The sequence below is a fragment of the Mesoplodon bidens genome (assembly GCF_964165515.1).
Source record: "Mesoplodon bidens genome assembly, chromosome: 5".
NCBI lineage: Eukaryota > Metazoa > Chordata > Mammalia > Artiodactyla > Ziphiidae > Mesoplodon > Mesoplodon bidens.
The window spans coordinates 138,134,369-138,149,351 of record NC_138161.1 but is presented as its reverse complement, the minus strand read 5'-3'; the positions used below and the strand labels follow the sequence as shown (position 1 = coordinate 138,149,351).

The 14,983-nt window shown below is 38.2% G+C and overlaps 1 protein-coding gene across 3 annotated transcripts in view; it reads left to right on the top strand.

The window, feature by feature from the left end:
- RASA2 (RAS p21 protein activator 2) overlaps nt 1-12,770 on the top strand; it is a gene marked incomplete at its 3' end in the record, with an annotated part of 120,282 nt that extends 107,512 nt beyond the window's left edge. For 2 of the 3 annotated variants that reach the window (XM_081235288.1, XM_081235287.1), the window contains exons 20-24: nt 5,500-5,582; nt 6,237-6,445; nt 7,109-7,212; nt 7,908-8,097; nt 9,671-12,770. In XM_081235288.1, coding sequence (XP_081091414.1) covers nt 5,500-5,582; nt 6,237-6,445; nt 7,109-7,212; nt 7,908-8,097; nt 9,671-9,701 — 617 coding nt within the window. Of the gene's footprint in view, nt 1-5,499; nt 5,583-6,236; nt 6,446-7,108; nt 7,213-7,907; nt 8,102-9,670 lie in introns of those variants that run through there. The other variant, XM_081235289.1, reaches the window with a different exon arrangement.
- Between the last annotated feature and the right edge of the window lie 2,213 nt (nt 12,771-14,983).

The following is a 14,983-nucleotide window of genomic DNA, read 5'->3' as shown; positions in this document are numbered from 1 at the left end:
GGGCCTCTCACCACTGTGGCCTCTCCCGTTGCGGAGCACAGGCTCCGGACGCGCAGGCTCAGTAGCCATGGCTCACGGGCCCAGCCTCTCCGTGGCATGTGGGATCTTCCCAGACCGGGGCATGAACCCGTGTCCCCTGCATCGGCAGGTGGACTCTCAACCACTGCGCCACCAGGGAAGCCCAATTTGCCCAGTTTTATACTTACTTTCTAAGGAATGGAATTACTCAGCTTCCTTACACTACTATCAAAAGATAGATTCACAGTTACTTTATTTCATCTGTGTTCCTTGGGACCGATATATAGCTGGAATTCTGTTTTTCTTGGGGTGGTAATGATTTTTTAATGGAGATATAATTCACATAACCATAAAATTCACCCATTTAAAGTGTACAGTCCATTTTCAGTATATTCACAAAGTTGTGCAATCACCACTAGTCACAGCACATTTTCATCCCCCCAAAAAAGAAAACTTACACCCATTAACAGTCACTGCTCGCTCCTCCCTACTCCCGGCCCCTGGCAAACAAATCTGCTTTCTGTCTCTATGGATTTGCCTATTCTGGACGTTTCATGTAAATGGACTTAAACTACGTGTATGTAACCTTGTAAGACTGGGTTCTTTCACTTCGCATAATGTTTTCAAAGTTCATCTATGATATGGCATGAATCAGTACTTTATTCCTTTTATGGCTGAATAATATTTTGTTGTTTGGATATATTCCTGATTTTGATTATCAGTTCATCAGTTGATGTACATTTAGATTGTATCCATTTTTTTACTATTATGAATAATGCTGCGAACATTCACATATATGTTTTTGTGTGGACATATGTCTTCAGTTCTCTTGGCTATGTACTTAGGAGTGGAATCAGTGAGTCCTATGGTAACTAACTTTATGTTTAACTTTTTGAGGAGGTAATGATGATTTGAACCTAAACTGAATTTTAGTTATTTAATAAGGAAATTTAATACACTCACATTAATTGTGATTACTGTAATTGCTACTTTGTTTTATGTTTTTTGTTTATTAGGCTTTTCTGTTTATTGAGGGTTTTTCTCCTGCCTTTTTAATGGGAATAATCAGTCCCACTCATGTTCATCCTGTCCTACCTAGTGAGAGAATTTGGGCATCCTATTTCTACTTTTAAATTGTTAACAGACAGGTTTAAACTTACATGTTTACCGTGTTGTCTGCAGTTAATCACAGTCTCTGTTCAAGCTGAGAAAGAACATGAGCATGCTTTCAATTTATTTTTCCCTAGCGTCTACCTAATGAAGTCATCTGGAATTTTAGTACTAGGTTCTCTTGTTTCATTTTTTTTAACATGTTTATTGGAGTATAATTGCTTTACAATGGTGTGTTAGTTTCTGCTGTATAACAAAGTGAATCAGGTATACGTATACATATATCCCCATATCTCCTCCCTCTTGCATCTCCCTTCCACCCTCCCTATCCCACCCCTCTAGGTGGACACAGAGCACCGAGCTGATCTCCCTGTGCTATGCAGCTGCTTCCCACTAGCTATCTAGTTTACATTTGGTAGTGTATATATGTCCATGCCTCTCTCTCACTTCGTCCCAGCTTACCCTTCCCCCTCCCCGTGTCCTCAAGTCCGTTCTCTATGTCTGTGTCTTTATTCCTATCCAGCCCCTAGGTTCTTCAGAACCTTTTTTTTTTTTTTAGATTCCATGTAGATGTGTTAGCAGGCGGTATTTGTTTTTCTCTTTCTGACTCACTGCACTGTAGGGTCCAACCACCTCACTACAAGTAACTCAATTTCGTTCCTTTTTCTTCTTTACCCATTCATCTGTCGATGGACACGTAGGTTGCTTCCATGTCCTGGCTATTGTAAATACAGCTGCGATGAACATTGTGGTACATGACTCTTTTTGAATTATGGTTTTCTCAGGGTATATTCCCAGTAGTAGGATTGCTGGATCATATGGTAGTTCTATTTTTAGTTTGTTAAGGAACCTCCATACTGTTCTCCATAGTGGCTGTATCAATTTCCATTCCCACCAACAGTGCAAGAGGGTTCCCTTTTCTCCACACCCTCTCCAGCATTTGTTGTTTGTAGAGTTTTTGATGGTGGCCGTTCTGACCGGTGTGAGATGACAACCCTCGGAATGGGAGAAAATATGTGCAAACAAAGCAGCTGACACAGGATTCATCTCCAGAATATACAGGCAGCTCGTGCAGCTCAACATCAAAAAACAAACAAACACCCCAATCCAAAAATGGGCAGAAGACCCAAATAGACATTTCTCCAGAGAAGATATACAGATGGCCAACAAACACATGAAAGGATGCTCAACATCACTAATCATTAGAGGTTCTCTTGTTTCTTTTACCTTTTTATGTTTTAATGATTTTTCTAACCATGCTTATCAATTTTTCTGATTTCTTTGCCCAGCACTATTTTTTATATAACGTACTTGTCTTTTTCCTGAATTCTTACTTATTTTGCAGGAGTATGTTCTCAAAGAATTATTTCAGGTAGGCATTAGGGCTGATAAATTTTCTGAGTCCTTGCATGAGTCCTTGCATATTTAAAAAAAGAAGTCTATTTTACCCTTACACTTGAATAAGTTAGATTGGATTTAAAATCATTTCCCACAGAACTTTTAAGATACTTCTCCATGGTTTGCTAGTTTCCTTTGTTGCTGGTGAGAATTTTGATGTCATTCTGATTCTTAGCCTTGATTCTTCTCCCTAGAAACTCTTAGGACTTTTCTTTAATCTTCAAGCTCTAATATTTTACTGCCCAGTGTCTAAGTATTACCTTTCTTCCATCCTGCTCAGCACTTGATGGATCCTTTCAATCTGAAGTTTTATACCTTTATCCTTGGGACATTTTCATTGGTAATTTTACTCTGAACACTCTTTCTGTTCTGTTTCTGGAATGCTTATTAGACAGGTACCAAAACTTCTAAGTTCATCCATCATGGCTCTTAACATTTTTATTTTCTGTTTCTTTGTGCTTTTGTACTATATATTTAGAGTCCTCAGTAAAATCTTCCATCTTACTAATTCACCTTGCAATTCATTCCAATTGACATTATCAACTGAAATTAACTCTAATAACATCATATGTGCCTGGAGCAGTGCACTTTCTTTACATATGCTGTATTGTCCAGAAATGAACAAATACAGCAATTCTAGGATATGGGCATGCTTTTGTGTATTCAACAAATCTAAAGATAGAAACTTCCTGCAAAATTTTTAAATTCTCTGCAATCTCTGTGGTGCCCCATGTAGATGAGTACCGAAAGACATGTCTCCTTTGCCCCCTCATTTATTATACCCCTGATTTCCTCAGATGTTATTCTCTTTGTTGTATGTGTGTCTCCTCCAGAGTGCTGATTTTCCTCATCTGTTTGGTGATTTTTTTGGCGATTTGCTCATCTTTGTGTTACAGTCCATTCACCTGCTTGCGTGTTCAGTAGCTTACAGCCAGTGATTTCAAGGGAGGGACAGGACGAGCTGCTGAGGGGCAAGGGTGCTAGTGCTTGTCTTCTGGCGTGGATGCTTTCAACAACCTGTGGCAGCCCTGCTTTACAGCCCAGTACGCATCCTTACTGCTTTAGCCTGGGGCTATGCCTCTGTTGACTGCTGCTTAGCACAAGGTGGCGGGGCGAGGGGGGCAGTGAGGACCTAATTGACCCAGCTGTTGCAGATGCAGCGTACCAATCAGTCATCCTGATATGACTGTCATCACACATGTCTGAGTGTGTTCCCCCTCGCCCCGCCAACTGTCTTGTGTCCATTGACTCTGGCTTGAAGCTTTTCTAAACCAGTCCTCCTTTTACAGATGTCTTTTCCTACGTGTGGTTTGGGCTGTGGCTTCTTCCAGTTTACTCCCTTCCCCACTCCCCACACCTCCTCATAAATTTGATCTTGTAGCTAGTAGCTCCCAGGACACTGTTGATAGTCTTTTCTTATTTTCCCATGTATATATAATTTGTATTTGTTGAACTGAAATGTCGTTTCCGCAGAAAAGTTTTCCCTACCTGCCCAGTTTAAAGTAACTTCCCAGCTACTTTCTATCATGTCGCCTTGGGTTGTTGTCATCATAGCATTCATCTCTACCTGATATTTGTCTTTCGTCAGTCTTTCCAGACCTAAATGCAAACTTCATTAGGGGCCTTATGCGTTCTGTTTACTCCTGTATCCCAAGTGGTTACAGGACAGTGTCTGGTGTATAGTAAACATTCAGTGTGTGATAGTTGAATTAAGTGACTTTATCTTTTTAAAACAATTGTACATCACATCTTCTTGAATTACACGAATTTTAGATTTTACATCAGGAACCAGGCTTAGCAAATACTCTGTTAACCTCTCTGTTCAAGAAAGAAAACCTTTATTAATCAAATTAGTGTCTTTGACCAAAAAGCTATACATTAATCCATGGATAATATAAAGGTCTTAGCCTCCATCACTTCAACCCAAATGTCATTAAAGCAAAGTTTGGTGGAAGGGGAAGCAAAGCTTTGATTTTCTAAGAACATTACAAAATGACCAGAAAAAGTCATAATTATATTTGCTTATAGTTTCTATGACTATATGAATGTAGTTTATTCTCAAGTAAATTGTAAGTTGAAATGCTTCATATCCTCATGCCATCTTATTATGAAGCTCTTTTAGAGAACCCAAATTTCCAAATTCTTTTTTTAAAAAATATTTATTGTTATTATTTTTGGCTGTGTTGGGTCTTAGTTGCGGCACACAGGATCTCCAGTTGTGGCATGCAGGCTCAGTAGTTGTGGCGCTTGGGCTTAGTTGCCCCGTGGCATGTGGGATCATAGTTCCCCGACCAGGGATCGAACCCACATCCCCTGCATTGGAAGGTGGATTCTTAACCACAGGACCACCAGGGAAGTCCCCAAATTCTTAAATTAGGTTAATGATTAACTCTACCAAATAAAATTTTACTTTTATTTCCTGTATCTCTTAGAGTAAATTTGGTAGCTCTAGTCAGCTGACCAGCCATTATGTGATAGTAATGAACAATTTTTCAATTTCAAATCACTGTTTTGAGGGTTAATTCCTTAATTAAATATTTGATTAGAAAAGCAGAAAAATCCACTTAGATACAGTCAGATTCATTGTTTATTTAATAACTCCATGAAAGAAAATTCCACATTTCCGCAAGTTTTGAGTAGACCTTTATTGCTAAGTATAGTCCCCACATAATTAATGTTACAAATATAATATTTTTATTTTCTACATGGAGATCAGATTTATTCCCTCATTTTTCCTTGCAAATGTTTGAATTTTATTTTTAAAAAAATAAAGAGGAAGTCACATAGAAAACAATCAAAATTCATTTGTTCCACAAAACAAAGGATACTTATATATGCACCATTTGGAAGTCTGTAAGTTTCTTATACACCTACCATCAAGAGAACGATCTTAAATCTTATAGAGTTAACCTCTCACCTCTATAATTTTGATGGAAATTATTTTAATTTTATCCTACTTCTTTTATAATTTAGGCAAAGATGCAATTTACACGATTCCAGTGAAAAACATTCTTGCTGTGGAAAAACTGGAAGAGAGCTCTTTCAACAAGAAAAATGTAAGTTACATAATTTAAAGCTTTTTAAAGTGCATATATTACTTAGCTGGAAATTTAAAAAGAGGTTTATTTTAGTATTTGTTATTAATCATTAATATCTTATAATTGGTGGCTAGAAATCTGTCTTAAACTTGTCCATTATTGTTGATGCTTTATGTAGTCTGCCTCCCCTGTTAAGTTAAAGGTACTTTTCTCAATATTTGCATATTCTCAAACTTCTCAGCTTGACATGCAAGTCTCTAAGAATATAGTCCCGACCAGCCTGTGCAGCCTTATCTTCTGCTACCCTTCAGTACATACCAGTACACTCAAGTCAGCCAAGATGATTTCCTTGTTTCTATTTTCCCACTGCTTTGTCTTTACTCATACTTCTTTCCTCCATCTGAAATTCTGTCCCTTTATTCCTGATTATATGATACTTCCTTCCTTTGGATTTGTGCGATTTCTAAAAATTATACTCTGTTGTACCGTTTAGTACCATGTGACTCAGACAGTCCCAGGGACTAACTTGCTTGAAACATAATAGTTTATAAGATACCTGAGCAACAGTTACCTAGCCAAGCAAACTAGATTTCTCTTATGTACCTTTTTGTGTTTTGTACTGTTTGGTTTTTAGACTCTGTCACTAACTTTTTGTCTTAATTGCCTATGAAGATGTTCCAAGTGATACACACGGAGAAACCACTCTATGTCCAGGCAAATAATTGTGTGGAAGCTAATGAATGGATAGATGTCCTCTGCAGGGTGAGCCGATGCAATCAGAACAGGCTCAGCTCTTACCATCCCTCTGCATATCTGAACGGAAACTGGCTCTGCTGTCTGGAGACCAGCGAAAACGCTCTCGGCTGCAAGCCATGTACTGCGTAAGTTTCTTGTTGATTAAAGAAGCAATGTTTTAAATGTGTTATAGTCATACAGTGGAATATTATTCAGCCATAAAATGGACTGAAGTCCTGATACATGCACGGATGAACCTGGAAAAGATGCTGAGTGAAAGAAACCAGACACAAAGGCCATATACTGTATGATAACATTTACATAAAGTATCCAGGATAGGTAAATTTATAGAGAAAGAAAGTAGATTCGTGGTTGTGAGGGACCAGAGGGAGGGAGGAATGGGGAGTACTAATGAATACATGTTTCTTCTGGGGACGATGAAAATGTTCTCAAATAAATTGTGGTTGCACAGGTCAAAAAATAAAAACAGGGCAATGTTTAAATAGATGTGCAAGCTTGAGCAAGCTACCGAGGACGAAGGGCTTAGCCCTGTAGACTTAAAAATTAATGGGATGAAGCACAGGTAATGAAAGTGGTTTCACTTTAAAATTCCCTTCCTTTTGGTTAGAGTCGCATAATGACCAAACCTCTCTTGGCCCCATTTTATTTAATTATCAAATTAGACTAGATTCCTAAGGTTCCTTCTGCAAAATTCTGTGGTTCTATTTTCAGTCTCAAACCATCAAAAGTCTTTAGCATGTTAACAAAGTGATATTTTTCCAATGTCTTTGATTTCATTTTTACCATAGAGGTGTCCCTGCAGACATCCAAATAGATATTGATGAAGACAGAGAAACAGAAAGAATTTATTCCCTTTTTACCCTCAGTTTACTTAAGCTGCAGAAAATGGAAGGTAACTATACAATTAAAATACTTTTATATAACCATGATCCTTCATTACCAATGCCTGAAGTGTTGCTTTGGCATTTTCTTAAAGTCAAAGATACCTCATAGATTTACCAAAATGTTACTTATATGAAAGTTGACAAACTCCCAAAGGGAGCCTTTTTCATAGATATTCATCAAGTAAAAATACTGTTTTTGAATAAATGTGATTATCATAATTAATAAAATATATGTATTTTGGTTATCTATGCATTTCCAGGGGAGATCTTCCCAGCTTGAGCCCCTTGAAAAGTTTTTTTTTTAATAAATTATTTTATTTTTGGCTGCACTGTGTCTTTGTTGCTGTGCGCAGGCTTTCTCTAGTGTGGCGAGCAGGGGCTACCCTTGGTTGCGGTGCACGGGCTTCTCATTGCAGTGGCTTCTCTTGTTGCGGAGCACGGGCTCTAGGCACACGGGCTTCAGTAGTTGTGGCTCGCAGGCTCTAGAGCGCAGGCTCAGTAGTTGTGGCGCACGGGCTTAGTTGCTCCGCGGCATGTGGGATCTTCCCGGACCAGGGCTCGAACCCGTGTCCCCTGCATTGGCAGGCAGATTCTTAACCACTGCGCCACCAAGGAAGCCCGAAAAGTTCTTACTTATACTATCAATACAAATTACATTTAATGAATTTAGTTGTCTGATCAGAGATTTTATTGCTTCTTGTAGAGGCTTGTGGAACTATAGCAGTCTATCAAGGACCACAGAAAGAGCCTGATGACTATTCTAACTTTGTAATCGAGGATTCTGTAACAACCTTTAAGACAATTCAACAAATAAAAAGCGTCGTAGAGAAGCTAGATGAACCTCATGAAAAGTATAGGAAGAAAAGATCAAGTAGTGCAAAATATGGGAGCAAGTAAGTATTTTTAAGATACTTTCAACATTTTCCAACAGAGTTTGAGATTGCCTCTGCTACCCTGTACTCACACCTGAAGTGCAGGCCTCCTGCTTACCTTCGTCTTTCAAAACCGGCTCAGAACCTTTCTCTTGTGCAGGAATCTCCCTGGCCACTCACACAGGGATCTTTGTCTTTTTCAATTCTGGTATCATTTCATTATATTGGTGCAGTACTTCGTCATCACTTTTTAATGTTATATTTCAATGTAATCTTTGAACTGAATACTTAGTAGTTTTCTGTTTTTGTTTTGTTTTGCTGATCCTCTTCCTTCTATATCTCTTACAGTACCTTTGTACATACTAAGTACTAGAATAAAAGGATCAGCTACGTAGTGCTGGAAGTAGTTTATAGTTGATGCTTTGGATCCATCTCAGATGCAGATGGGCACTGGTGGAAACAGCAGCATGAGTTAATATTTATTAAGGAGCTTACTCCTTACTACTGGGCACTGTACCTAGTACGTTACATTGCATCAGTTAGATAGTTTTTAGCAGCAAGTAACAGAAAATCCCAATTGAAGTGGCTTAAGTAATAGGACATTTTTTAACCTCAGAAATTAAGTCCCGATTTCTACAATCGGTTAGCTCAGCTCAACAGTGTCATCAAGGACGATCCAGCCGCTCAACCATCTTCAACAAGATGATTTCTGTCTTCCTCAAACTTGTCCCCTCATGGTCACAGCTGGGCTGCAATAGTTCAGAGCCCCACATTTTTAATAATAGCAACCAGGGGCAGAAAAAGCTACTTCCTCCTCAAGAGGAAGGAAACCTTGTCCAAAGTTACCCCTAGCTTCCCCTGAAACACAGGGCTGCCCAGTACTAGCACTAGAGTCAGGTTTCGATTTGCACAGAGGTAGATAGGGAGAGAGAGTTCTTGGACCAGCAACGAAGTGTTTGCCACAATGCACACTCTCTCATTGATCCTCACATCAGCCCAACAGGGTTATATTCCCATTTCACAACTAGAGAAACCGAGGCTCAGGAAAGTTAAGTGTCTTGCACAACGTCATACGGCTGTTTAAGGAGGGGCTTTGAATCTTGGCCCTGCTATTTTTACTGTTTTTTTTTACCTATGTGGATTGATAATTATATATATTTTATAAACAATAAAAATCAGTTTGACAGGTATAAATATTTGTGTTCTCCCTAGATAGAAGGCTCAGTACATTAGGAAGATTAGTGTAAGCATCCTAATACTGTCTTTCCTACATTCGTATACTTCGTTCTCTTCCAACAGTAGTAATCCAGTTTTCTTGGAGCCCTGGAAGGTTTCCATATGAGGTCCTAGTCAATGCTTGACCATCCTTCTTTTAAATTTTATTTTTTTTTATTAGTTTCTGCTTTATAACAAAGTGAATCAGTCATACATATACATCTGTTCTTGACCATCCTTCTTAAATAGCATTCTCCCCCTGTAGCCACACACACTCCCCCTGTACCCACACCCCCTTTCCCAGCTGTATTTTCCTCTGTTAAAAAATACCAATCTCTCTTGTACTAAATATTTTATTTATTCATCTTATTTCCTCTAGGGAAAATCCAATTATTGGGAAAACATTTTAGAGTTTGACCAATTGACTCAGAAGAACTGGAAAATATTATTTTTGTTGGAGTTTTTCAATTCATCATATATTTTGTTCATAGTATTTAAGAATGAACATTGGCTTCACTGTCACCTGCATTCACCTTGTATTTAATATTTAATAATTGAAATTAACTGTTTGGGAATCCTGGTATTGATGTGTTCCTAGAGAATTTAAAACCCAAGATTCCCTTCATGTCTTACGTGTCGAAAGCCATGTTTCTGCAACTTCTTTTTAATAGAAAGAATCTTCCTAAAGAAGCTTTGTAACAAAAGGAGAACTCCTCCATAGCAAGAAACCATTTCTTCTTGTAACACTCTGTGTTCTGTGGACTTTTCACTACCATTAGTGCCTGCTCTATACTGCCAACATTGTGTTTTACTGGAATATTTCAATCCATGACTATTCAGAGCTTTCCATTTAGTTCATCTAGACCCTCCCTCTTCAAAAAAAAAAAAAAGATCTCTTTTGGTCCATTGGTCATTACAGATTACACTAGGAACAGCGACAGAAATGTTAGAAAACTGCCAGAGTATCCTTGAAAGCTGGTAGATCTTTTGTCTATTTAGAGATGATGTAAACAGAACTCAGATAGGAGAAATCAGGGAACATGTACTATTGTCTGCATCTTGTTTACATTTGGGATGAGTGACGGCAGATGAAATAAAATGAGACCACTTAATTTTTTTCATTATTTAAACATCAGGTACTCATTTTCTTGATTTGCGAGTTCAGGTTAATGTGACTTCTAAGGACTTCACTTTTGAAAAAGAAGAGAAAGTAAACAATGGGAAAAGGTGGTGGTAAACTCACTCCACTTCACTCATTACTCCATTATTATAAGGGCCACCACCACAGGACGCCCTCCTCCCAGCGTGAGGCTGAGATCTAACTCGAGAACAGTCACTCGGCGCACTTTACTCATCTGGGCCACCCCAGATTATACTTTAGATACTCTGTGGTATCTAATCTTTATGATCAGTTGAATGATCAGTGTTTAAGTCTAGAAATAGTGCTTTCCTGAAAATGTTTATATTTCACTGCTGTTTTCTTATTGCCTGCTAGCCAAATGGAATTTGGGCAAGCAACTGTTTGAATCCTATTTTTCCCTAATTTACTTTTATCCTAAAAATCATAACTGTAAATAAGCAATTGAAGCGAGTTGCCACCTTGAAGTTAAGAGGTATGCACTTTGCTTCATCAGTATTAAAAACCATGGTACTCTTATTTTGTCTTTTTAAATTCAAAACATTTTCTAAGTGTGGTACTTTGAACCTTGGAGTATTTTACATGTTTCTGTTTAAAACTGTGACTACTTATTAATGTAAATCTAGCTAGTAGTGCTTTTTTTGTTTCCCTGAGCATAAGCTATATTTCAAGATATACTTTGCCAATTATGTTATTGGTAACTGTTTTTAAATTATGTTACTAGGTAATTATTTTTAAAGACCATTCGCACACAGTCATCAAAGTTGTTCCATAAATGATTATAATGGAGCAATGTTTCTAATGTATAAGTCTCTAAAGGACTTGTAAAAATCAGTTGGTTTTATTTAAGAATCAGTCCTAGTCTGCATTATGGTAGGTCATTGCTGGCCCATTTTAAAGACAGGTTTGAAAAGTCTTTTAAATTTCATGAGCTTGTAGATTCCATAAACTACACTGATTCATCATTGTGAAAGAATTTTACCATTTAATAAATTTCTCACTTTTAAATTTCATTCAGATTGAAATTTCATTTTAAGGGTCTCTGAATGTCTGCCTGGAAAGGCCATGTGAGCATTGCCAGGTACCACTCATTACTCTCTAGTGGCTTCTTTAGTTATAGTCTTCTAATATTTCTAATGTCAAGCCCTCAGTTATGACGGTTTTTAAAGATCACAGCGTTCTCAAAGGGACCAAGGCTGTGTGAATACGTAACTCAGAATTTGAAGAGTTCAGTTACTAGTTATTTTCTTCACATGACACTTTTTAAACAGCCAGTTTGACTGGAATTAACCACCTTGGCATAGCCTAAAAACAAGTAATATGACATGAAATTTTCTTTGAAAGTCTTCTGAAATAAGAGGCCATGTCAGTGGGACCCCAAAATAACCAAGGTACTTACTTGCTTCCAAGGGGCTCCTCATTCCTCTGCTGTTACTTATGAGTACTTTGATTTTTACTACCTGATCTGCTTTCTCTGCCTTTTCTAAACTTGAAAAAAATACATGGCAGCTCACTTTACCCTAAAACCCTGAAAACCCCAAGAAGGAAAGAAAAGGATGATATGGAGAAACTCTTGCCATAAATGCCAATTCTGGTTCTTAGTTTAGCCATTTCTATCATTTGAAATTATGCTGGTATGTTGCTTGTTTTGTTGTTGTTATCATTTGTTCTTCATTTAGCTTTGTTTTTTTAATATTCATTTAATATGATAATGGGCAATAGCAACATTTTTTTACTCCCAGTAATATAATTTATCAAACTGAACTATTTTCTTTGCCAAAGAAAAGAAATTTATTTGTTTATCATGGGTAGTGGTTAAGTGTCAAAACAAGGCTTTCCGTATTGTACAAAAAAAGATGATGAATGATGTGGCTTTTGTTTTTGTTTCTGAAGCCATTCATTTATCAGAAAGGCTCATTCATGCCAGATTTTAGAAGACAGATTTCTTTGTTTTTTGGTTTTTTTTTTAAGTAAAAGCACCTTTAATTTGTTCTAATGGTACATCCTGTAAAGACAAAATGCTACAAAGCCTTTTAGGTGTCCTTACAGTATGTGAAAAATACAGGACTCATTCTAGAGTTAAATTGCCAGTCTTGATTGATATTATCTGCTTCCATTTTTATTAACTTTTGGAAATTAACGTTGCTAGTAAATATTGGTTTTTACAGTGTCCAGTTTGAAAATGTAAGTTATCAAAACTTAATGTAGTGAATTTGTGTAACCATGTTGTATTGTTGAGAATGTATTTTTATTTAAATTTTATTTTCTTATCAAAATATTATAAAAATTAAGAACTTTTGTAGCTGTCGCTTGGAAATAACTCAAATAAATTACAAGAAGCCTGTCCACTCTTGGCGTGACCTTACTTTCTCACTGATGTAAGAATTTCTTCTCATTTAAAATTATCGTACCTCACCTATTAGGAAGGGAATAGCAGAAGTGAGGAGTCCTCAGTAACAAAGAGCAAACCATCTGGAAAGGGTGCAGTAGTCTTCTGCATTTATCTAGGCTGGTTTTTGATGGACTGAGGTCCTTATTTATTCATTCAGCAGACTTGTTTTGAAGACCTACAGTGTGCAGGTGCTGTGAAGGATCCCATCATTCCCTAGAGCCGTGCACATCTGGTGTGTGGGAATATATCCCCCTCTTTTCTGAGTAAATAGTTTAGAGCTGACTTGCACCCCCAACGAGAGAAGCCAGAATCTTCCCCATTAGTGCCTCAGCAGCCTCTTAGTATCCTCAAATAAACCTCCATAAAACCTAGTCCCTGCAACTCCAGAGAAACTGAAGGTTAACAAAGAGGAAGGAATAGGGTTCTGACTCTCTAAGCATCTTGTTTTTACTGAAATACCAGAATCCCACTCATACTAGCCCCTGTATTAGAATAGACCTTAGAAAAATCAGTAAGGACACAGTTGAACTCAACAACATCAATCAACTGGATACAATGCACATCTGTAGACTAGTTCCTTCAAAAGAAAAAAAAAGAAAAGAATAGACCTTAGAATAGAAACATCAAAGGGTTCTGTATGGGTTCTATTCTATGACATAACAGACCAGTTCTTTAAAGAGAGAGGGGGCAATACTTCTGTTGGGTTTCTCTTTAAGTTTCATGACTCCAAAACAAGAGACACCTAAGGCCAAGCAGAGTCCTTTTATGTTCCATTCGCTGATGTAAGTTTCTCTACTGCCCCAAGTCTCAATGACCAGTGTGGCCCTTCAGAGAATACCTGCATTGGGTAGACATGACGTACTTCAAAAATAAACTGATCCAGGGCTTCCCTGGTGGCGCAGTGGCTGAGAGTCCGCCTGCCGATGCAGGGGACACGGGTTCGTGCCCCGGTCCGGGAACATCCCACATGCCACGGAGCAGCTGGGCCCGTGAGCCATGGCCACTGAGCCTGCGCGTCCGGAGCCTGTGCTCTGCAACGGGAGAGGCCACAACAGTGAGAGGCCCGCGTACCGCAAAAAATAAATAAATAAATAAATAAATAAACTGATCCATGTCCAGAGACCTCGGGTTGTCATTCCTCAGATGTATCTTCACCTGAGGTTTAGTCTTTTGTGGCCAAAAGTCTCATTCATTGGCTTGTCATTTTGCCATGTGACTTCTCAGTTTGGTGAACCATTTGCCATCATATTTTAAGCTTATACCTAGATTTTATATTAACAGCAGAGAAGGTAACCTGTTTAAAGTCCTATTAAGATTCATTCAGTTTTCTGCCTTGTATGTTAAATCATTTTTATTTCATACTATCAAAGCCTTTGCTGTCTTTGCATTTATCTACTTTTTGACATGGTCTTAGATACATGAAGTTTTTGCTCATCAAGGAAAATTCTGTCTGGAGTGAACAGTATTGTTTTCCAAATTTAACATTTCTCAACTCCACCCAGAACTGAGAAGGCCACACTGCAATGTTACAGAAGCACCCATCATTTTAGTCAGACTCAATGCAGTGTGGGGTAAGTGACCCCTCGAGAGGCCTATCAGAATCTCCCTGAGGAGAGAGAGGGCTCAGGTGTAGTTTGAAAAGGCATGAGTCAATATGATTTTTATACTTGAAAATGCAAAAGACACCTATTTTTGTAATTCATAGAACAGAAAAGTCAACAAAATATTGACTGGTACAAATAGCATAGGTGAGACCATGATTCTCACCTGAAGGCCCTTTGCAATATGGAGCTTGAGGTATTTGTGTTAATGTGGGACATTTGTTTTCAAAGTTTGGGAAACACTGGAATATGGGCTAAATTCCAAATCCTGATCCCAAGTCTCTTAAACTGTACATCAGAAGTAGTTGTCAGGAGTAAAACTACAACCAAAATCACTGCCTCCTTGGAGTTTGCATTCTGGGGCGAGACGGAAGATTAAACAAACAGGTAAAATATGTCAGATGGTGATAAGTATTATGGAGCAAAGTAAAGCGGGGAAGGGAGACGGAGTGCTGCATGTGGGGCCGGGAGGGCTGGGAGACGTTTTAAAATTAGGTGGTCAGACAGGCCCTCACAAGGTAGGTGACATTCGAACAAAGATCTGAAGAAGGTGAGCAAAGG